We start from the raw sequence: 23,381 nt of genomic DNA, 5'->3' as shown, positions 1-23,381 counted from the left end.
ACAGTTGGGTAGACCAGTTAAAGTTGATAGCGATCAAATCGAAACAAAAATTGAAAACAATCAATGTTATGCCACTTGGGAGATAGCCGACATACTCAAAATATCCAAATCAAGCATTGAAAATCATTCATGCAAGCTTGGTTACGTTTAATCGCTTTGATGTTTGGGTTCCACATAAGTTAAGTGAATAAAACCTTCTTGCCGGTATTTCCACATACGATTCTCCACTTAAACGTAATGAAAACGTTCCATTTTTAAAACAAATTGTGACAGGTGATGAAAAGTGGATACTCTATAACCATGTGGAATGGAAGAGATCGTGGGGCAAGCAAAATGAACTACCACCAGCCACACCAAAGGCCGGTCTTCATCCAAAGAAGGTGATGTGTGTATGGTGGGATTGGAAGGGAGTCCTCTATTATGAGCTCCTTCTGGAAAACCAAACAATTAATTCCAACAAGTACCGCTCCCAATTAGACCAACTGAAAGCAGCACTCGACGAAAAGCGTCCAGAATTAGTCAACAGAAAACCCATAAACTTCCATGAGGATAATGCAAGACTGCACGTTTCTTTGATGACCAGGCAAAAACTGTTACAGCTTGGCTGGGAAGTTCTGATTCATCGGCCGTATTCACTAGACGTTGCACCTTCGGATTTCCATTGACTTCAGTCTTTACAAAATTCTCTTAATGGAAAAAATTTCAATTCCCTGGAAGACAGTAAAAGGCACCTGGAAGAGTTCTTTGCTCAAAAAGATAAAAAGTTTTGGGAAGATGGAATTATGAAGTTGCCTGAAAACTGGCAGAAGGTAGTGGAACAAAATGGTGAATATGTTGTTCAATAAAGTTCTTGGTGAAAATGAAAAATGGGTCCTTTATTTTTACTTAAAAAACCGAAGGCACTTTTTGGCCCATCCGATATCTGGTTTCTTCTCTGGGATCCTGAGTTTTGGTTGCCAGAGCAGGATGTGCCTATGTGACCAGCTCTCTGTAAGAGCCTGGATCTGGAGACTTGAATGGGCTTCTCTGGGCAGAGATACTTCACACAGGTCCCTGTGGTTCTCTGCTACAGAGAAAAGTGTGTCCTATGTGGCCCCAGTGGGGGAAGGACTTGGAAGCCTGAGCCTGACCTTCCTGGACCTTATCTGATGCACATCTTTTTCTTTTTTGCTTTTACTTTGTGTCCTTTTCTGTAATAAACCTAGACATGTATATAACCTGGTATTGAGTCTTGTGAGTTCTAGGATGGTCTTGAGACCCCTGAAAACAGAAGCTCAGAGGGAAGTTATGTAAAGTGTCACCCATGGCTGGAACATGGAGACGGCCTCAGCAATGGTGGCCGGAATGACCACTTCTGGGACTTCAGCCTGTTTCCAACTTTTCCTGTTGACTTCATCCTCTCCTCTGACCACTGGTGGGGTTTGACCTTGACCCTCAGCTCTGCTCTTTGCTTTCCTAACTGGATTTAGCATTCACTCCCCCATGACTTCTTCAGAGATTCCACCAGAACATCCCAGATCAGGGCTGGGCCCTGTCCCTGGCTGGGGATACAAAGTGAAGATGGTGACCCATGACCTGATGGGTAAGGTCAGTCAGTTCCACAGCCCAGCCTACCCCTGAGAGGTGATAAGTTACATTGTCCAGGCAGGAGAGCAGACCTGCAAGGGAAGGGAAGGGTCCAGAAGGCTATAAGATTTGAATGAAGCTCTTCCCTTTGCACGTGCTGAGGCCATGTCTTTTCATGGTCTCCTGGGGCCAATGCTAAGACACTGCTTCCCTGTCCCAGAAAGGGTCAGTGTAACTGGTTTAGTTCTATGGTGCCAGAGTGCAGGAAATGGAATCAGGCCCTGGGAGGGTGGGGCAGGTCTGAAACCTGCGGAGGAAAGGAAAAAGTATGTGGACAGACAGTAAATATTGTTGAATGAATGAATGGTGTTAAAGCCCACCAGTCAAAGACCACCAGGAATACACAGTCATAGACGGTCTACAGCAAAGGGAGAGCACACATTCTAAAAGGACTGTGGGAGCTGGGAGGGACTTGTAGAACGTGGGCTTGTGCTGGATGATTCTAAGGAGCATTTTGGGGAACGCAGATCAGCTCTAGATTGGATGCAGGGGCATTTTGGCGATTCTTAATAACATTTACTTAGGAGATAGGAGGAACAAAGAAGTTTAGAATTGTCATTAGTAAAGAAGCAGTAGTCACTCAGGGATCCCAGGAGAGGGACGGTTGGTATTTGTGTGGTTGTGTGATTTTCTCTGTCTAGTTCCACCATGTTCATGGGGTGGCCTTGCCTGATTATTGTTGTATTCTACAGAGGTTGTTTGTATTCAGTTGGGAACAATATAGCCTCTGTGGCAGCTGCCAGCTGCCAGGCCATTTTTCATGTTCTTGGTGTGTCATCCAAGTGACTCCATATTTTCCTCTTCTCTGGGGCTACCTTTCTCCACCTCCTTTAGTTTCTAGGTGAAATAACCTAGGATGGTCCCTGCTGGCATATTTCTGAGAATTCTTAGGAGGTATGGACTCATTTTGGAAATCGGTGGCCCGCAATGAATCACACTTCTCAGCGTGCATATCTTGTGCAGTCCATTTCCTCAGAATGTGGGCTGAGCCTGTGACTTGTTTTTTTTTTTTTTTTTAAGAAAAGGAATTTATTATTTACACCACTGAAATAGTCCCCCGTAAGAACAATACATACCATGTTTATTTGAAAGAATCAGATTCCTTTCAAATAGAAGAACTGTATAAAGCAATATTGTCAACACAAAACAGTGATCACATTACATATCTGCAGGCATAAGCATTGCAAATAAATTTTGTTTTAAATCTTATGGCTAGATATTTTCACTGCAACACAGTGTTTGCACTTAGAGAAGACAGAGCTGGAACAGAACAAAAACTTTTTGTTCATGCTTTTTAGGACTGAACCAGTGATACGTCCCATTTTAAAATGTACTGCCTTTAACTTCTTTTAGGACAACGGTTTTAGGCAGGAGTGCTTCTACTTGGCCACCACAAAGAAACACATTCTTGTTCCTTAGTTTCATTCCTCAATCTCATGTTTTCTATTTGTCACACTATGACATATCTGTATCAGATCAGACGTTTTCCAGTTTTACTCAAAGAACACTGACACACATACACACCAAACTGAGACAGCTCAGAATTTAGAGATGTAAGTAGTGGAGTAATAAGAGAAATTGTGTTTATGACAAAGGAATAAGAAAAACTCTCGGTGGTTTTAAGCATACTAAACTAGGTTCCTTACTAAAAACTTTTCTTTTTTTGGTTTTAAAAACAGTAGTTTCAAGGTGGGTTTGGGCTTAGACAACAACACAGTGAGACAAAAACACAAGACATACTTATTTCCAAAGTCACAAAATGACATTGTTAAGCATACATTTTTGTCCACTTTTTGTGTGTGTGTGGGGAATAAAATTTAGTACTCTATGCTGGAGAAAATATTTTTCAAGAGTTACAGTATATTCATACAGGGGGAAAAAGGTGTTTTGTTTTTTTGTTTTTTTTGGCGTATTGCTATGATCTTCAAAAAATATAAAACTAAATTTACAAAAAACTGGAAGACCAAGTATAAGCAGTCTGATATTTGCTGCAGTGTCCAGCACTATCATAATGATCTTTAGCATAAAAACAAAAAGAAGTTCATGGATCTCAAGTATCTTCAATAACTGCCAGTATAGCTTGTAACTACTGTCCTTGCTTCTTTGAGAGATACCTTTCCCAATATTTGTGATTTAGGTCCAAAAAGTCATCTAACTTTGCTATTTCCTTGAGGTACTGGGTTAATTTTAAAAGTTCTTTGTCTTTATCTCGATTTAGGTGTGCTTTCATAAAAGGTCTTATCTTTAGTCCATTCTGTGGGTTCATTAGAAAATTTCTTCCTATGTCATCAAACATGATGGTGTTTTTTTTGCTGTAAAACTCCGAAAACTTTCCCCATATAACACCAAGAGGCTGTACATCTGTTAATCCTCTCCTTGGAGTATGCACTGTTTTCATAGCAGCACTGTCCAACATGAAGGTAATCTTGTAATTTGCATTTGTACTCACTCCCAGCTCTTTCATTTTAGCTTCAATCCACTTCATATTTGTTGCAGACCAAATAACAATGTCATAATCCTCATATGCAGATGTTAGGAATTCATGAAGATATGGCCGCATTAATTCTACCCCAGTCTCTGCACAAGACCTATGGTCAAATAATGTATAATCAACATCTAGTACCAAAAGTTTTTTCCCTTCCCTGGGAGGATTCAAAATTTCCACTTTGTACCCTTTTACTCTGCGGGAAATTTTCAGTAGGTTTTCCTCCCTATTTTCTACTTCAACTACTTCATCTTCAATATCAAAGTCGTTAATAACATCATCATTGTCAGGAGGTGGACCTAAGACATCTTCCAAGCTCTCCTCACGAGTTCCCATCATCATGATTTTAGTATTTGGTTTCAGTTTGAGAGCTCCAAGCTTACCATCATTTTCTGCAGGTTTGCCTTTAACTTTGAGTCCAAGTAACTTCTGGCGTTCTGGTAGCACTCCCGTAAGGGTCTTGAGAAACTGTTTGAGATCTAGCACAGTATCATCTTCTGAAAGTGTGGTCACTGAATATTCCTGTCCACCCCATTTTACAATGATAGGAAGAGCCATCCTTGAAACATACGATGAGGCAGCTTTTGTTCAGAAAAAGATACCTGGAGCGCGGCGGAACCGGCAGCAGTGCTGTGACTTGTTTTAACAAACAGAATAAATCAGAAGTGACTCTGGGCCAGTGACAGTCCTGAGTCTGAAGAAGGCCTTTCCACTTTTGCACTCTTGAGAGCTGGATGTAAGAAGTCCGGCTTTCCTGCTGGAAAGCCTAGTGGGAAAGACCACATGGAGGGAAGGAGGAGGAACAAGGAACCAGACAACAGTGAGAATGGAGGCTTCAGAAGTATGACCGCAGCTGAGCCAGACCCGCCAGTTCCTGGCAATTTGAGCCATACTAACTGAAGCCCCATCAGATGAATGAAGAAGCCATTCTGAATATTTGGCCTCAGCAGACATCATGTGGAACTGTGCTCTGTCTGAACTCCTGATCCTCGTGGCCTTTATTTTCCTTTGATGAAGGTGTGGGAACAATATTTTGCTGTATCTTAACATTCTCTTAACTTTCTCTTACTCTACCGTAAGAAATGGTGGAAATGCAGTGATGGATTGTAGCTGGCTCTGGCCTCAGATATGGAGACTGTGAAGAATAGTGCATTCTACAACAAACAGGTGAATACATGCCCCAACTAAGCACAGCCCTGCTTGGCCTTAGGTGTCAGTTGCCAGGCGGAAATGAGGACCACGGCTGCCCAGCTTTCAATTTGTCAAGAGAGGTTAGCGATTTCAGTGCATGTGAAATCTCCCAAGTTTTAAATTCTGACTCAAAATGTTTTTTAAACTCTGTGTATATACCCTTCCTCCAAAGGCAAAAAAAAAAAAAAAAAGGAAAATCTACCTGCAGGTTGATTTTGGTTTGTGGTTTATCATTTTGTAACCTCTCATCTAGAGCAATGCTTCTTAACACTTTTACTATTAGAAAGTATTTTCATTAAAAAAAATCAAGCATTTCATACTCCTTGAGTAGTAGGAGCTCTTAGTTTTTTGTTGCTGTGTAACAAATGAGCCCAAAGCTTAGTGGCTTAAAACAATATGTATTTATTATCTCACAGTTACTGTGGGTCAGGAATCAGGTGTGGCTTATCTGGTGTCACTGACTCAGGGATACTTACAAAGTTGTGGTCAAGGTGTCTGAAGGCTTGACTGGGGAAGGATCCACTTCCAAGCTCACGCATATGGTTTTTGGCAGAACTTGTGGGCTGTTAGACTGAGGGCCTCAGTTTCTCACTGGCTGTTGGCCTGAGGCCATCCTCAGCTCCTTACCACATTGGCCTCTTCATAGGGCAGCTCACAACACGGCAGCTGGCTTCACCAAAGAGAGCAAAAGAGAAAAAAGTGCCAGCGAAAGAGAGTGTGTGAGCAAGATGATGTCACCTTCTTTTACAGCCTGATCGCAGAAATGACATGCATCACTTTTGCTGTGTTCTATTTTTTAGGAGCATATCACCATGACCAGCCCTCCCATGAAGTGAGCTACAGGACTGTGCTCACACCCAAATTCACCAGGCAGAGACGAGAACCAAAAGTGACAGTGACCACCAGTCACTGCAGATCCAGAGAAGAGCCAGAGCTTGCTCCCACAGCCGTTGTTGTGGGGTAGAGGCTGATGTCTCAAAGCACCCTGCCTCTTGGGGGCTAGCCAGCCACCATCACTGGGATTCAACCCAAGGTCTCTTCTGGCAAGGTGGAAGCAAGTGATTATCACAACACAACAGCTATGTAGTTGACCCTTGAACAATGCAAGGGTTAGGGGCCCAGTGGAAAACTGGCTTATAATTTTATAGCTGGCCCTTTGTATCCAAGGTTCCACAGCTGTGGATTCCACCAACTGCAGATTGGTACATATTTGCTGAAAAAATCCAGGTATAAATGGACCTGTGCAGTTCAAACCCATGTTGTTCAAGGGTTAACGGTAGTGGGGTGGGGGATGGGAGGGCACACCCACGCACTTTCAGAGTAAGTACAAATTAAGGCAACGTTTTTGGACGTCAAAACGTATTAAGAGATTTAAACCTACCCATTGCCTTGTTATCTCCCCTTCTCTGAGACTCAAGCATGAGGACAAATCAGAAAATCACACAACATTCATTTTAAATGATCTCACTTCTGTTTATAAATAAATGTATATGATATTTAAGTATATTCATATGATTATCTCTAGGAGGTAAAATTATATGCAAATTTAATTTTTATCTGCATACACTATGATGAAAATGAGTTACTTTTGTACTAAGAAATTATTTTACAAACACATATGTAGATTGTAGCAGTTTATTATTTAAAAACCACACATTAGAAGCATTTAAAATATTCAAGACTTGGGTTAAGTAATTATGATATAGCCATACAATAAACCTTTACGTGGTCATTAAAATTGTGCTTGCAAAATTTTTTTTAAAAGTTTTTAGCAGCACAGAAAAAATTTTTAAAGTTTTTAACAACACAGGGAAATCCTTATAAAATAAAAAGTTAGGTATAATTTCATTTACACATTAAAATTTGGCTCCAATTGCAATGTGTGGAGGGTGGGGGTTTTCCCCACACCACCAAGCAATTCTCCGACAGCAACTGGCTGTCCTATAATTCAATTCAATTCTGAAACTATCTACCTGGAAATAGATTCCACAGGTTAAGAGCTCAGTCCCTCCAAACTACCCTCTGCTTCAGACTCCAGTTCCCAGTCTAGGTTGTTACCGGTACTTCTGACTGATTGGCTGCCATGCCAGTTGTTGCCATGACCCCCTCCTTGGGCTGGATTAATTTGCTAGAAGGGCTCACAGAACTCAGGAATCTTGTTTACTCACTAGACTACCAGTTTATTACAAAGGATTTTAAAAGATACAAATCAACAGCCAATGAAGAGATACACAGGGGAGGTCCCAAATGAAGGAGCTTCTGTCTCCATATAACTCAGCATGGTCACGCAGGAAAGTGTTCTGGTTCACTAACCTGGAAATTCTCCAAACCCCCTCACCTTTTGGGTTTTTATGAAGGCATCATTACATAGGCATAGTTGATTAAACATTGGCTACTGGTGACTGATTCAACCTTCAGTCCCTCTTCCCTCCCTGGAAATCAGGAGTTGGGACTTAAAGTTCCAGCCCTCTTCCAGTTGGTTCCCTGGGCAACCAGCTCCCATCCTTAGGTGCTTTCCAAAATTCACCTCATTAACATAAACACAGTTGAGATGGAAAGGTACTTGTTATGAATAACAGGAAACCCATTTCAGCTTTATGAATCTGTTTTCAGGAACTGAGGACCAGAAGTCAAATATTTTAACAAAAGATGCTCCCATTGCTTTTATCATTCAGAAAATTCCAAGGGCTTTGGGAGCTGTGAGTCAGGAACCATGGACAAATATACTTTGATCATCATCTGAATGACCAAATACATATTTCTTGTAAATCACAGTACTGAACATATGAAGTCAGTTGTACTCAATTTACATAATCAAATCAACACAATTAAGGCCACAAATACCAATGTCTGGCATGCAGTACACACTCTACCAGTATTGTGTCAATTAATCCGTTTCTCCAGCCAAATCAATTAACTGGTCTGGGCAATTGATTTGTGGGGGGGCTGGATTTGACTGGGGGAGGCTGATTGGGTCATCTGATTGGGGTTTGAAATGCCAATTTGTTAGATTACCTGGATTTGATTGTCTTTGTTTGAATATTTTGAGTGATTCATGCAAATTGTGGTTAGACAGGAATGTTAGTTTATATGTGCCTAGGAACATACACTGAAAGAAATCCACCAAAGGGTAATAGTGGTTATCTCTGGATGATGAGATTATGATAATTATATTTTATTTTTTATACTTGTCATAGATACTATTTTGTTCCTACTTTTTTACTCTCTTTGGCCTGTGAGATGTCTCTGCCCATTGACCGTGACTCTACAGTGCCTCCCTCTAGGACAAGCATACTACCCAGCCCCACTGACATTGAACATGACATTGACTTGTTCAGCCAGTGGAGTGTGGGCACAAGTGACTTGTACAATGTCAGAGTAGAAACTTTAAACGCCATTGTGTGGTTTGGCCAGATCTGTTTTTCTTGCTATGAGAACAGCATGTCCCAATGGGACTGATCCTTCAGCCTGCATCCTGGAGTGAAGATATATGGAACAGAGCCTGCTGACCCACTGCCAATATAAAACATGAGTGAGAAATACTGATAAATCTTTGTTGCTGTAAGCGACTGAGATCTGGGGGATCATTTGTTACTGTAGCATATCTCGGTGAAAGCTGACTAATTCTTTCTACAAGTAATATGCATGAGATTTATAATCAGTTTCTAAAGTTATTAAAATACATATTACTCTCTAGGTATTTAGTGTTTTATTCTAAATCTTTTTATCTGTCCAGAGTCTGTGTTATGAAAACAAGCCTTGGATAGTCTCACTGAATTAGAGTTTGATTGACCACAGGGGTCTGAAATTTATCTGAGAATAATTCAAGTAAAATAAAAGTTGTTCTGAGACCTTCTGCCAGCCTGACCCTACGAGGGTGCTCAGAAGGAGTCTGCTGGCCCCGAGTGGAGCTGAAGATGGTCAAGAAGCAAGACGTAGGTATCAGAGGTTGGCATTATTTCTGCTTGCCCAGTACCCTCCCCACTTCTGGTAATGATGCCCTTGTTTTTCCACAGGGAAGCAGCCCTCCTCTACAGTCAGCCCAGGAGGTCTGATGGGCTGACCCACTTCCCCCACTTCAGGGCTGAGTGTGTAACCTAGACCTGGCCAACCAGAGCAGTGAGACCTCCTGGCCTTGGCAACTGGCTCAGGGAGTCATATAGCCCTCAGCAAGCTGTAATACTATGTGTTTAAAAACCACTTTATTCTCCTCCTGTGCCAGCTCTGGCCAGTGGAATACGGACAGAAGTGATGGATGCCACTTTTAGGCCTGCACCCTAACACATCTCTCACATGGGATATTCTCTCTTTTGCCTTTCCCTGATAACCATAAAACCTCACATTGAAAGTGGTCACAAAATGGGAGGAGCCTGGACACCTTGGTGACTTAGAGCAAAGCCCCCATCCCTCAAACATGTTGGACTGTAATATGAATAAGGAGTAAGTGACTTCAGGATTTACATGTTACCATGGCAAAGTCTAGCCTACTCTGACAAACATATGACCCAAACCCAGGCCAGACTAATTAGAGTCAGCTCTAAGGACTCTAGTTTGGAAAGAGTTACTCTCTTTTTCCTGGAATTGCTAAGCTACTATAGGATCTAAACCTGGAATGCTAAGCCCATCATTCATTCATTCCACAAGTTTTTCTTGAACCCCCAAAATACTCCTGGCACCAGTCTAGTCTCCTAGGCCAGGGCTACACAGTGGGGAACAGCAAGTCTGAGAATGAGGCTAACAGAAAAAAGCCAAGCTGAGAAACAGAGCATTGATTTAGACTGCTGGATCCACCCATATCTGTACATACTTGCACTCTTTTTCTTAAACCATTTTGAGTGGGGTTTCTGACACTTGTATGTAATAAGTCATAACTAACTCAAGGGTAGTCCTGAAATGAAAGCAATGTCACAGGTCTGTGCTGTCATCCAGATGGGCTCTTAGAGATAGGGTGCAGATATCCGCCCAGACAGAGCTTGCCAGAGCAGTCAGGTGGGCACACAAATGATACAGTGTGCAGAACTGGGCATGCCCTGGGTCACTGGAACACGGCCTCAAGGATGGGGGAGGGAAGAGCAGCCCTGGCACCGAAACTGCACCAAGGTTTGCTCTGACGCCCAGCCAGTGTTCCGACTGCTCAGGTCAGCTCCACCAGCACTGACCTTGCTCCTGACCTCAGGCTTTCAGGCTGCCCTTTCCTGGGCTATGTCTGACTGTGGGCTTGGATGTGACAAAAATCTGCAAGTCAAAACTGGAAGGGACAAAAATAAAAGTCAATTCAATTGCATCTAGCACATGCTTATAGTGCTCCTACTGTATTCCATTTTCATTGCTGGTTTGGAAAAACTGTCTTAAACACTTTCTGCATGTTAAGGACTTTATCCTTTCTCCCTCCCTCCATTCCTTCTTCCTTCCTTCCTTCCTTCCTTCCTTTTTTCCTTTCTTCCTTCTTTCCTTTCTGCCTTTCAACAGTAACTGTACATAATCTCAGCCAGGCCTTGTGCTCTGTAGTAATCACTGAAAGATCAGTGGGACATAGGGGCTCTGGATTCACAGAAAGTGTGCTAGTTGTTAATGCTGTTTACTAAATATTTTTAGCTTTTCATCTTCTGGGCAGATGATAGGGTCACACTTCCTCCCCTCCTTGTTTGAGTAGGTTTGAATGACTAATGAGTCAGACAAATGAGTTTGTGAATTTAATTGCTTATGCAGGATCTGCCAAAGCTCTTCTTCCCACTGTCATGGTGACTATTAATATTTCAAATGGTGCCTGCTTCTTCAGCCTGAGTCATGGAGACAGAAAATATGGAGCAGAACCCATACATCACCCATTATAAAACATGTAACATGAGGGCTTCCCTGGTGGCGCAGTGGTTGAGAGTCTGCCTGCTAATGCAGGGGACACGGGTTCGAGCCCTGGTCTGGGAAGATCCCACATGCCGCGGAGCGGCTGGGCCCGTGAGCCACAGCTGCTGAGCCTGCGCGTCTGGAGCCTGTGCCCCGCAATGGGAGGGGCCGCGATGGTGAGAGGCCCGCGCACCGCGATGAAGAGTGGCCCCCGCTTGCCGCAACTGGAGAAAGCCCTCGCACGAACCGAAGACCCAGCACAGCCAAAAATAAAAAACAAAACAAAACAAAACAAAAAAAACATGTAACATGAGAAAGAAATAAACTTTTGTTGTTATAATTCACTAAGAGTTTAGGGTTCTTCGTTATTTCAGCATGGCCTTCCCTATCCTGACTGATACACACATTTGCCAAAAGATGTAACATTAAGTTGAGTAGCATTCACGACAGAGGTACTTCCATAGGGTAGTTCCACAGCTATACCAAGAATACCTCCTCAGAAACGCTGGGTTCCTCCCTGGTTATAAGTTTTCTCTCTTGCTAGGGCCTCTGCCTGCATGCTTCTGCTCTTCCCACAGCAGATTGCAACTGACTTCTCATCAGTCTGCCTGGGGACTGACTTCTGGACTGAGAAGGCCTGGGCAGGATTACCTGCCAACAGTTGGGCCTCTCTGAAGATGTATTAGTTTCCAGGGCTGCTGTGACAAATTGCCACAAGCAAGAGATATTTATTCTCTTGCAGTTCTGGAGGCCAGAAAACCAAAACCAAGGCCAAACAGAGCCCACTCCCCTCTGAGGTTCTAGAAGAGAATCCATTCTTTGCTTCTTCTAACTGTTGGTTGCTGATATCTTCCTTGGCTTGTGGCCATGTCACTCCAATCTGCCTCTATGTTCATATCACCTTCTCCTCTGTGCCTGTCTCCTCTTCTGTGTGTCTCTTATAAGGTCATTTGTCATTGGACTTAGGGCCCACCCAGATAATCCAGAATGAGCTCCTCATCTCATGATCCTTAACTTAATTACATCTGCAAAGACTCTTTTACCCAAATGAGGTCACGTGCACAGGTTCTAGGGATTTGGTCATAGACATATCTTTTGGGGGGCCACCAGTCAAACCCTACATGTGTCCCCAATCCCAAAGAGCGGGGTAAGGGAATGTCAGAGCTTAAGACAATGACTCTTTTGTTTGGTTTTCACATTTTTATTTTAACGGAATGTTTAGGCAATATAAAATAGACAGTGAAAAGTAAAATAAGCAAAGCCTCAGGACTCTGTTGCTTGAAAGAACATGGGCCAGGATCTGCACTAGTTCTCTTCCTTCCACCTGACTAGATGTGGTGTCCAGGGCTGGAATGAGAATGTTCACATAATCAGGGTGCTGTCTTTTCCCCACAACAGTACTTCATGTGAACTCTCCATCTGTCCAAGTAGTCCAAAACTTATGCCTTAGAAATGATTCTGACTACTGAATGTGAGTTCATTATTACCTGGGTTATTTTAAGAGTGCTTATTGATTTTTTTTCTAATTTTACAAGCAATAATGCTAATTAGAGAAATGTTGGAAATGACCGAAAAGTGAGTAAGAAACCTCCCCAAATCCTACCATCCAGAATTAATTGGTAAGATTTTGTTAAATATCCTCTCAGTATTTACTCCAACCATATATTTGTTGCACTTTGTTCCCAAATCAGATTGGGGACATAGGTTCTGGTGAAGATGGAATAAGCACACTATCCTACCTCTCCACTAAATGCAATGAAAACTTTGGACAGAATGAGTGGAGCAGCTTGAGGACTCTGAAAAACAAATGAGATGCCCAGTTTCCAGCCTGGAATGTAAGGAGCTTGGAAGCCATCACTCCACCTAAATGGCAAAAAGTTAAACAAACTGAAAAATCAACAAGTCTTCTTAGATCTGTCAGAGAAATGAGGTCATAGGGCAAACCACTGTCCCCCAAATTGGACAGACAGACAGGTTGATACATAATCACAAATTACCAGAGTAGAAACTGCAGAGCAGAAACCTACAGAGGAACCAGTGCCTGAACTACAAATGACAAGTTGGAAGCACAGTGTGGACAAGTCTGAGAGTTAAAAGCTCCAGGCAAACCAGTCTTGCCAGGGTGGGGGGTACCCATACTTTTGTGAGTTTTACCACCAGGAGCTCTACTAGATTCTCACAGTGAATATCAGAGAAAAGTCCCCTTGCGCTTCCTGCAGAGAGAGGGAAAAGTAACCATTTAAAAATATGTCAGAACTCTCTGTTCTTCTTAAAAGGCCTGTCCTCAAGTGTAACTATTTTGCCAGAGCCTTACCTATTGGAGTTATCTGACTGACCTGGGGGAAGGAAAATACCTATTATCATCTCCCTTTAAGCCTTCTACCTGGGGGAAGAGAAATACCCAATTCTATTCCTCTCTAGTCATCCTGTCCTACCTAAGGCAGTGAAAAACTGAGAAGCACTTGTGAAGTTCACAGTCCAGTGGCACAGGCTCACTTAAAGACTGAGACCTAATCATAAGACTATGAAACACTTGCCTCTCCCCTCACACCTTACTACCACATTATTAAGAAAGGGTAAAAAAGAAATGCTTGTGATGGAAATTGCTGTAACAATAATGAATGATTTGATGAGCTCATTTGTAGACTGGACGTGACTGAAGAAAGTATCTCTGAGCTTGAGAACATGTCAATAGAAACTTCAAAAACTGAAAAGCAAAGAGAAAAAATACTGAAAAAATGGAACATAAAATTCAAGAACTGTGGTACAACTACAAGAGGTGTAACATATATGTAATGAGAATACCCAGAGAGCGGTCAAGATGGCAGAATAAGATGACATGATACTATACATAGAGAATCCTAAAGATGCTACCAGAAAACTCCTAGAGCTAATCAATGAATTTGGTAAAGTAGCAGGATACAAAATTAATGCACAGAAATCGCTTGCATTTCTATACACTAATGACAAAAAATCTGAAAGTGAAATTAAGAAAACACTCCCGTTTACCATTGCAACAAAAAGAATAAGATATCTAGGAATAAACCTACCTAAGGAGAAAAAAGACCTGTATGCAGAAAATTATAAGACACTGATGAAAGAAATTAAAGATGATACAAATAGATGGAGAGATATACCATGTTCCTGGATTGGAAGAATCAACATTGTGAAAATGACTCTACTACCCAAAGCAATCTACAGATTCAATGCAATCCCTATCAAACTACCACTGGCATTTTTCACAGAACTAGAACAAAAAATTTCACAATTTGTATGGAAACACAAAAGACCCCGAATAGCCAAAGCAATCTTGAGAACGAAAAATGGAGCTGGGGGAATCAGGCTCCCTGACTTCAGACTATACTACAAAGCTTCAGTAATCAAGACAGTTTGGTACTGGCACAAAAACAGAAATATAGATCAATGGAACAGGATAGAAAGCCCAGAGATAAACCCACACACATATGGTCACCTTATCTTTGATAAAGGAGACAAGCATATACAGTGGAGAAAAGACAGCCTCTTCAATAAGTGGTGCTGGGAAAATTGGACAGGTACATGTAAAAGTATGAAATTAGAACACTCCCTGACACCATGCACAAAAATAAACTCCAAATGGATTAAAGACCTAAGTGTAAGGCCAGACACTATCAAACTCTTAGAGGAAAACATAGGCAGAACACTCTATGACATACATCACAGCAAGATTCTTTTTGACCCAGCTCCCAGAGAAATGGAAATAAGAACACAAATAAACAAATGGGACCTAATGAAACTTAAAAGCTTTTGCACAGCAAAGGAAACCATAAACAAGACCAAAAGACAACCATCAGAATGGGAGAAAATATTTGCAAATGAAGCAACTGACAAAGGATTAATCTCCAAGATTTACAAGCAGCTCATGCAGCTCAATAACAAAAAAACGAACAACCCAATCCAAAAATGGGCAGAAGACCTAAATAGACATTTCTCCAAAGAAGATATACAGATGGCCTACAGACACATGAAAGAATGCTCAACATCATTAATCATTAGAGAAATGCAAATCAAAACTACAATGAGATATCATCTCACACCGGTCAGAATGGCCATCATCAAAAAATCTAGAAACAATAAATGCTGGAGAGGGTGTGGAGGAAAGGGAACACTCTTGCACTGTTGGTGGGAATGTAAATTGATACAGCCACTATGGAGAACAGTATGGAGGTTCCTTAAAAAACTACAAATAGAACTACCATACGACCCAGCAATCCCACTACTGGGCATATACCCTGAGAAAACCATAGGTCAAAAAGTGTCATGTACCACAATGTTCATTGCAGCTCTATTTACAATAGCCAGGACCTGGAAGCAACCTAAATGTCCATCGACAGATGAATGGATAAAGAAGATGTGGCACATATATACAATGGAATATTACTCAGCCATAAAAGAAATGAAATGGAGGTATTTGTAATGAGGTGGATGGAGTTAGAGTCTGTCATACAGAGTGAAGTAAGTCAGAAAGAGAAAAACAAATACAGTATGCTAACACATATATACGGAATCTAAGGGAAAAAAAAAAAAAAAGGCCATGAAGAACCTAGTGGCAAGACGGGAATAAAGACACAGACCTACTAGAGAATGGACTTGAGGATATGGGGAGGGGGTGGGGTGAGATGTGACAGGGTAAGAGAGTGTCATGGACATATATACACTACCAAATGTAAAATAGATAGCTAGTGGGAAGCAGCCGCATAGCACAGGGAGATCAGCTCGGTGCTTTGTGACCACCTAGAGGGGTGGGATGGGGAGGGTGGGAGGGAGGGAGATGCAAGAGGGAAGAGAAATGGGAACATATTGTATATGTATAACTGATTCACTTTGTTATAAAGCAGAAGCTAACACACTATTGTAAGGCAATTATACTTCAATAAAGATGTTTAAAAAAAAAAAAAAAAAAGATGGCAGAATAGGAGGACCTGGGGTTCACTTCCCCACAGATACATCAAGAATACATTTACAAGTGGAACAATTCACACAGAGCACCTGCTGAACACTAGCAGAGGACCAGACACCTAAAAGGACAAGAAAAGATCCCCGCATAACTGGGTAGGACAAAGGAGAGAAAAAGAAAAAAGGAAACAGGATGGGACCCGCCCCCCTGTGGGGCAGCTGAAGGAGAGCAGAAGTTACCGCAAATGGGAAGCCGCCTCACCGGAGGTGAAATACACTGAAATGGTTGGGGTGGGGGGGCCTTCAGGGGCTATTGGAAGAAAGTGCAGTCGCTCGTCTGTGGCAGGCAGGAAAGAGTGAGACTTGCATGGACGGTTTGTACCAGAGCCCTGTGCGCCCCAGCCTGACACAGGTGTCTGCCAATGCGAGTGGCGGTTGGTTGGGTGCTGAAGCGTGGGGTTAGGAGAGTGGACCCCGGGAGAGGACTGCTGTTGGCTGCGCGGAGATAGCCTGAGGGGATGGGACTGAGGAGCTCTGCAGCTAAGAATGCTCCTGGAGGAAGCGTGGACTGACTTGGACGTGAGGCGCCATTGTTGAGTGGCGTGCAAGGGGCAGGGCCACCATTGTGGCCACTCTCCCCACACGCCAGCCCCTGCTTCCAAGGGCATTGGGAGAGATTCGAAACAGAGCTAGTGTGTGCCCCAGTCATAGCCACCTTATCCCCCTCCTGCCTGAGCAAGCACGTGCGCCCCAATTGGTTGCCACCTCTGGCCCCTCCCACCTAAGCAAGGAAGTGCACCTCAGTCAGCTGCTCCCTTCACCCCCTCTCACCTGGGTGGGGAGCAGATGCCTGAGAGTGGTCAGAGGTGGGGCCAAAACTAGGTAGTGTAGGGGATGGTACTGGAAGCAGGAATGTGTTGTGAGATTACTTAGAGGTAGAAGCTCAAAAAACCATCTGATTCCATAAAATTATGTATGAACTCCTGGACTCACCTCTGATCTGTGCATGTACACACATGAATCTGACTCTAAACAGCAAATCTATAGCTTTGAGATCTGAACCATATAGTAGACCACCATCCAGGTCCCAGATTAGCCACTGGGTGGTGCATATATAGGATAGGGATAAATACACTGCAAAAGCCTTGAAAACTGAACTGAGATTAGAACCACAACCCTCAGAACACTGCTGAAACAAACAAACAAACAAATAAAAGCCAACAACCTTCTCTACAGCATTTAAAAGAGACTTAGAGTCCCATAATGTAATATTCAAAATATCCTGGAGACAAAAGTGCTTGACATATGAAGAACTAGGAAAATATTGACATTAACTCACACAGGACAATACAATCAACAGACTCCAACCCAGAGGTGACACAGATGCTGCTCCAAGAAAACTTTAAAGCAATGATTATATTCATGCTACAGGAGGTAAGGGCAAACAACTTTTGAAATGGATGGAAAGAAAGTCTCAGTGGATAAATAAAAGATACTAAAAAGAACTAAGTGGAAATTTTAGATTTGGAAAATGCAATAGCCAAAATAAAGAAGTTCCCTGATTAGAAAAGGAGTCACTGAACCTGAAGATAGATCAGTAAAATTTATCCAAAATGAACAACAGAGGAAAAAATGTAGAAAAAAATGAATAGAGTCTCCAGAACTTATGAAGCAATATCAAAAGGTCTAACATTTATGTCATCACAGTCCCAAAAGGAGAGGGGAAACAATGTAGAAAAAAATATTTGAAAAATAATGGCTGAAAACTCCCCAAGCTTGGCAAAAAAAAAAAAAAAAAATCAAGAAGCTAAGTGAATCCCAGACAGGAAAAACTTAAAGAAATTCACACCCAGATACATTATAATCAAACAGCTGAAAACTTATGCAGGGAAATATGTAGAGAAATATGTACATATACACACTAGATGAGAGAAATAGTAATTCAAATGACTGCAGATTTTATATTAGAAACCATGGAACCCAGAAGTTCATGGAAAGAATATTTTTATGCTGTTAAAGAGACTGTCAACATAGAATTTCAGATCCAGCAAAAATATTCTTTAGGAATGAGTTGAAATAAAGACATTATCAGAGGAAGGAAAATTAAGATAATTTGTTGCCAGCACTAAAATAATTGCTAAAGGAATTTCTTCAGACAGAAGAAAAATGATATGAAAATGAAACCTGGAAAATCAGAAATAAAGTAAGAGCAACAGAAATGGTAAATACCTGGGTAAATATAATAAGTTATTCTCTTAGATTCTTTAAAACATGTTTGATGTTAAAAGTAAAAATTATAGTATGGTCTGATGGGGTTTCAATGTATGTAGATGTAGATGTAATACATAAGACTACAATGTAAAGGGAGAAGGTATGGTGAAGTTTTCTATATTTTACTTGAATTTAAAATATTAGTTCTGGGCTTCCCTGGTGGTGCAGTAGTTAAGAATCTGCCTGCCAGTGCAGGGGACATGGGTTCCATCCCTGGTCCAGGAAGATCCCACATGCTGCAGAGCAACTGAGCATGCACTCTAGAGCCTGCGAGCCACAACTACTGAGCCCACGTGCCACAACTACTGAGCCCATGCACCTAGAACCTGTGTTCTGCAACAAGAGAAGCCACGGCAGTGTGAAGCTCGCACACCACGACAAAGAGTAGCCCCTGCTCTCTGCAACTAGAGAAAGCCCGAGTGCAGCAACGAAAACCCAACAACAAAGACCCAATGCAGCCAAAAATAAATAAAAATAAATAAAAAATAAATAAATTTTTAAAAAAAGAAAAAAATTCCTTTAAAAAATAAAAAAATAAAAATAAACAAAAATAAAATATTGATTCTGAGTAGACTGTGAAAAGCTAATTATGTGTATCATAATCCCTAGAGTTACCACTAAAAAATCTATAGAAAGACATATATAAGATAAATTAAATAAATATATTAAAATGGAATACTAAACATTTTCCAAATAATCCAAAAGATGGCATCTTTAGGCCAAAACCTCACTGTCTTAATTACTGAAGCTTTAGTATAAATCTACAAAGCAGGGTTAGCTCTTCAACTTTGTTCTTTCCCAAAGTTGTTTTGACTATTCTAGGTCCTTTGCATTTCCATATGAATTTTAGAATCGGCTAGTTGATTTCCACAAAGGTGTCTCCTAGAATTATGAAGGAGATTGCACTGAATCCCTAGACCAACTTTGGGAGAACTGACATATAACAATATAGAGTCTTCCAATTCATGAACAAAGTATAGCCCTCCATTTATTTTATTTACATATTCTTTAATTTTCAGAAATATTTAGCAGAGTCAATATATAGGTTTTTCACATCTTTTTTTCAGATGTCATATTTTAATGCCATTTTAAATATTTGTTTTTAATTTTAATATCTGATTTTTCAATCCTAGTATGCAGAAACATAATTGATTTTTGTATATTGACTTTGAATTCTGCAACCTTGATAAACTCATAAGTTCTGGTAGCTAGTAGTTTTATATATTTCATCAGATTTTCATAGGGGATCATGTCATCTGTGAATAAAGTCAATTTTTCTTCTTGTTTCCCAATTTGGATGACTATTATTCCTTTTTCATGCCTTATTGAACTGGTTAGAATCTCCAGTACAATCTTGACTCTTGAGTGTGAACATTCTTTTCTTGTTTCTGATCATAGGGGGAAAGCATTCAATCTTTCACTATTACTATGATGTTAGCTGGAGGTTTTTCATTGAGTTAAGGAAGTTCTCCTCTATTCCTAGTTTGCTGAGATAGTTCTTATCAGGAATGGTTGTTGGATTTTGTCAAATGCTTTTTCTCCATTTATTGAAATGATCATATGGTTTTTCTTTTTCAGTTTCTTAATATGTTGTACTAGTTTCCCAATATGTTGTACTAGTTTCCCAGTGTTTCTATAACAAATTACCACAAACTTGGTGGCTTAAAAACACAGAAATTTATTCTCTCACAGTAATGCAGTCTAGAAGTCTGAAATCAAGGTGTCAGCAGAGCCATGCTCACTCTGCAGGCTCTAGGGAAGGATCCTTCCTTGCCTCTTCTAGCTTCTCAAGGCTCCAGTAGTTCATTGTGTAGTGGCTGGATAGCTCCAATCTCCACACACCTCCATCTTCACATAGCCTTCTACATGTTTGTTATCTGTGACCTCTCTTCTCTTCTTATAAAGATACCAGTCATTGGATTTAGAGCCCACCCTAAACCCAGGAGGATTTCATTTCGAGTCCCTTAACTAATTACATCTGCAGAGTATTTCCAAATAAGGTCACATTCTGAACTTCTGAGTGGACATGAATTTTAGGAGACAATATTTCAACCCACTACATATGACAAAATACATTGTTTGATTTTTGAATGTTGAATCAAACTTACCATCTTGGGCTAAACCCCTATTGGTCATGATGTGTTAATATTTTATTGTTTAAATTGGATTTGCTAAACTTTTGTTTAAGAATCTTGCATCTATACTGATAAGGAATTTTAGTCTGTAGTTTTCTTTTCTTGCAATGTCTTTGCCTGGTTTTGATATCAGGATAATACTGGCCTAATGAAGTAGTTGGGAAATAGTCTCTTCATTTCAATTTTATGGAACAGCTTGTATAGAATTGTTATGACTCCTTTCTTAAATGTTTGGTATAATTCCCCATTGAAACCATGTGGGCCTGGAGTTCTCTTTGTGGGAACTACAAATTTAATTTCTTTAATGAATATAGTGCTATTTAGATTATCTATTTTTTCTTGAGCTAGCTTTGGTAGTTTGTGGCTTTCAAGGAATTTGTGTATTTCATCTAGGTTTTCAAACTTATAGACGTAAATTTTTTTCATAATATTCATTTATTACTCTTCAAATACCTGTAGAAATCACTAGTGATGTACGCGCTCTCATTTCTATTATTGGTATTTGAGTCCTCGCTTCCATTCTAATCAGTTTGGCTAGAAATTTATTAACTTTATTCCTCTGATCTATTGTTATTTTTTCACTTTATTGATTTCCCCTTTGATCTTTATTATATCCTTTCTTTTTATTTTCGGTTTAATTTGCTCTCCCTTTTCTAGTTTCCTCTTAAGTACTGCTCTACCTGCATCCCACAAGTTCTGATATGTTGTGCTTTCCTTTTTATTCAGTTTTTAAAATCCTTTCTAATTTTCCTTTTGATTTATTCTTTCACATATGGGTTATTTAGAATTGTTCTATTGAGTTTCCAAATAGTTGGAGACTTCCCAGATATCTTTCTGTTGTTGAATTCTAATTTAATTCCATTGTAGTCAGAGAACATGGTTTGTATAACTTAAATCCTTTTAAATTTATGAAGACATGAATCTCAAGGGTGTTATATTGAATGAAGTTACGCTCAAAAGGTTACAAACTATACCAAAACCAGACAAAGATGTCACAAAGAAAGAAAACTACAGGCCAATATCACTGATGAACATAGATGAAAAAATCCTCAACAAAATACTAGCAAACAGAATCCAACAGCACATTAAAGGGATCATACAACATGATCAAGTGGGGTTTATCCCAGGAATGCAAGGATCCTTCAGTATATGCAAATCAGTCAACGTGATACACCATATTAACAAATTGAAGGAGAAAAACCATATGATCATCTCAATAGATGCAGAGAAAGCTTTCGACAAAATTCAACACCCATTTATGATAAAAGCCCTGCAGAAAGTAGGCATAGAGGGAACTTTCCTCAACATAATAAAGGCCATATATGACAAACCCACAGCCAACATCGTCCTCAATGGTGAAAAACTGAAACCATTTCCACTAAGATCAGGAACAAGGCAAGGTTGCCCACTCTCACCACTATTATTCAAAATAGTTTTGGAAGTTTTAGCCACAGCAATCAGAGAAGAAAAAGAAATAAAAGGAATCCAAATCAGAAAAGAAGAAGTAAAGCTGTCACTGTTTGCACATAACATGATACTATACATAGAGAATCCTAAAGATGCCACCAGAAAACTACTAGAGCTAATCAATGAATTTGGTAAAGTAGCAGGATACAAAATTAATGCTCAGAAATCTCTTGCATTCCTATACACTAATGATGAAAAATCTGAAAGTGAAATTAAGAAAACACTCCCATTTACCATTGCAACAAAAAGAATAAAATATCTAGGAATAAACCTACCTAAGGAGAAAAAAGACCTGTATGCAGAAAGTTATAAGACACTGATGAAAGAAATTAAAGATGATACAAATAGATGGAGGAATATACCATGTTCTTGGATTGGAAGAATCAACATTGTGAAAATGACTCTACTACCCAAAGCAATCTACAGATTCAATGCAACCCCTATCAAACTACCACTGGCATTTTTCACAGAACTAGAACAAAATTTTTCACAATTTGTATGGAAACACAAAAGACCCCGAATAGCAAAAGCAATCTTGAGAAAGAAAAACGGAGCTGGAGGAATCAGGCTCCCGGACTTCAGACTATACTACAAAGCTACAGTAATCAAGACAGTGTGGTACTGGCACAAAACCAGAAATATAGATCAATGGAACAGGATAGAAAGCCCAGAGATAAACCCACACACTTATGCTCACCTTATCTTTGATAAAGGAGGCAAGAATATACAGTGGAGAAAAGACAGCCTCTTCAATAAGTGGTGCTGGGAAAACTGGACAGCTACATCTATAAGAATGAAATTAGAACACTCCCTAACACCATACACAAAAATAAACTCAAAATGGATTAAAGACCTAAATGTAAGGCCAGACACCATCAAACTCTTAGAGGCAAACATAGGCAGAACACTCTATGACATAAATCACAGCAAGATCCTTTTTGACCCACCTCCTAGAGAAATGGAAATAAAAACAAAAATAAACAAATGGGACCTAATGAAACTTCCTACCTTTGTGACCCCAGCAACTTCCTAATCCTTAACCATAGTTCCCCCAGCCATGAACTGGGAATAATGTAGGTAGGGCTGGCTCCAAGGCTGATGTGAAGAGCCAGGGATAATGTAGTGATGCACTTACCATGGGGGTGGCACCAGCTGGGATGCAGTCATGGTGGCTCCCCAATGGGGGTTACTCAGCAGGGGTCTCAGACAATCAGCAATATCAGGGAAGTGGGGCCCATTACTGGTTCCCCGGAGCAGCAAGCCTGAGCAAGCTTGTTCCCTGTCCTAGCTCAGGAACAGACAATGCGGCCAGAATCCTAGCTGCCACCACCACCACTACCAGTGGAGAGTGTGGATTTTCCCTCTGCAGAGATGGTCAGGGCTGGATCCTGCTCCAGACTGCTAGCGCACCTGAATGCATCATCTTG

At 40.7% G+C, this 23,381-nt stretch overlaps 1 protein-coding gene across 1 annotated transcript; it reads right to left on the bottom strand.

Annotated features, from left to right (window-relative positions):
• Window positions 1-2,623: 2,623 nt before the first annotated feature.
• LOC118892670 (ubiquitin-like domain-containing CTD phosphatase 1) lies at window positions 2,624-4,735 on the bottom strand. The gene has a single exon (XM_036847424.1). The coding sequence runs from the start codon at window positions 4,667-4,669 to the stop codon at window positions 3,713-3,715; it is 957 nt and encodes a 318-aa protein (XP_036703319.1). The 5' UTR covers window positions 4,670-4,735; the 3' UTR covers window positions 2,624-3,712.
• Window positions 4,736-23,381: the final 18,646 nt, after the last annotated feature.

This window comes from Balaenoptera musculus, chromosome 3 (genome assembly GCF_009873245.2).
Source record: "Balaenoptera musculus isolate JJ_BM4_2016_0621 chromosome 3, mBalMus1.pri.v3, whole genome shotgun sequence".
NCBI lineage: Eukaryota > Metazoa > Chordata > Mammalia > Artiodactyla > Balaenopteridae > Balaenoptera > Balaenoptera musculus.
Note: the sequence above shows the minus strand (reverse complement) of the source record. Positions and strands in the feature narration are given on the sequence as shown.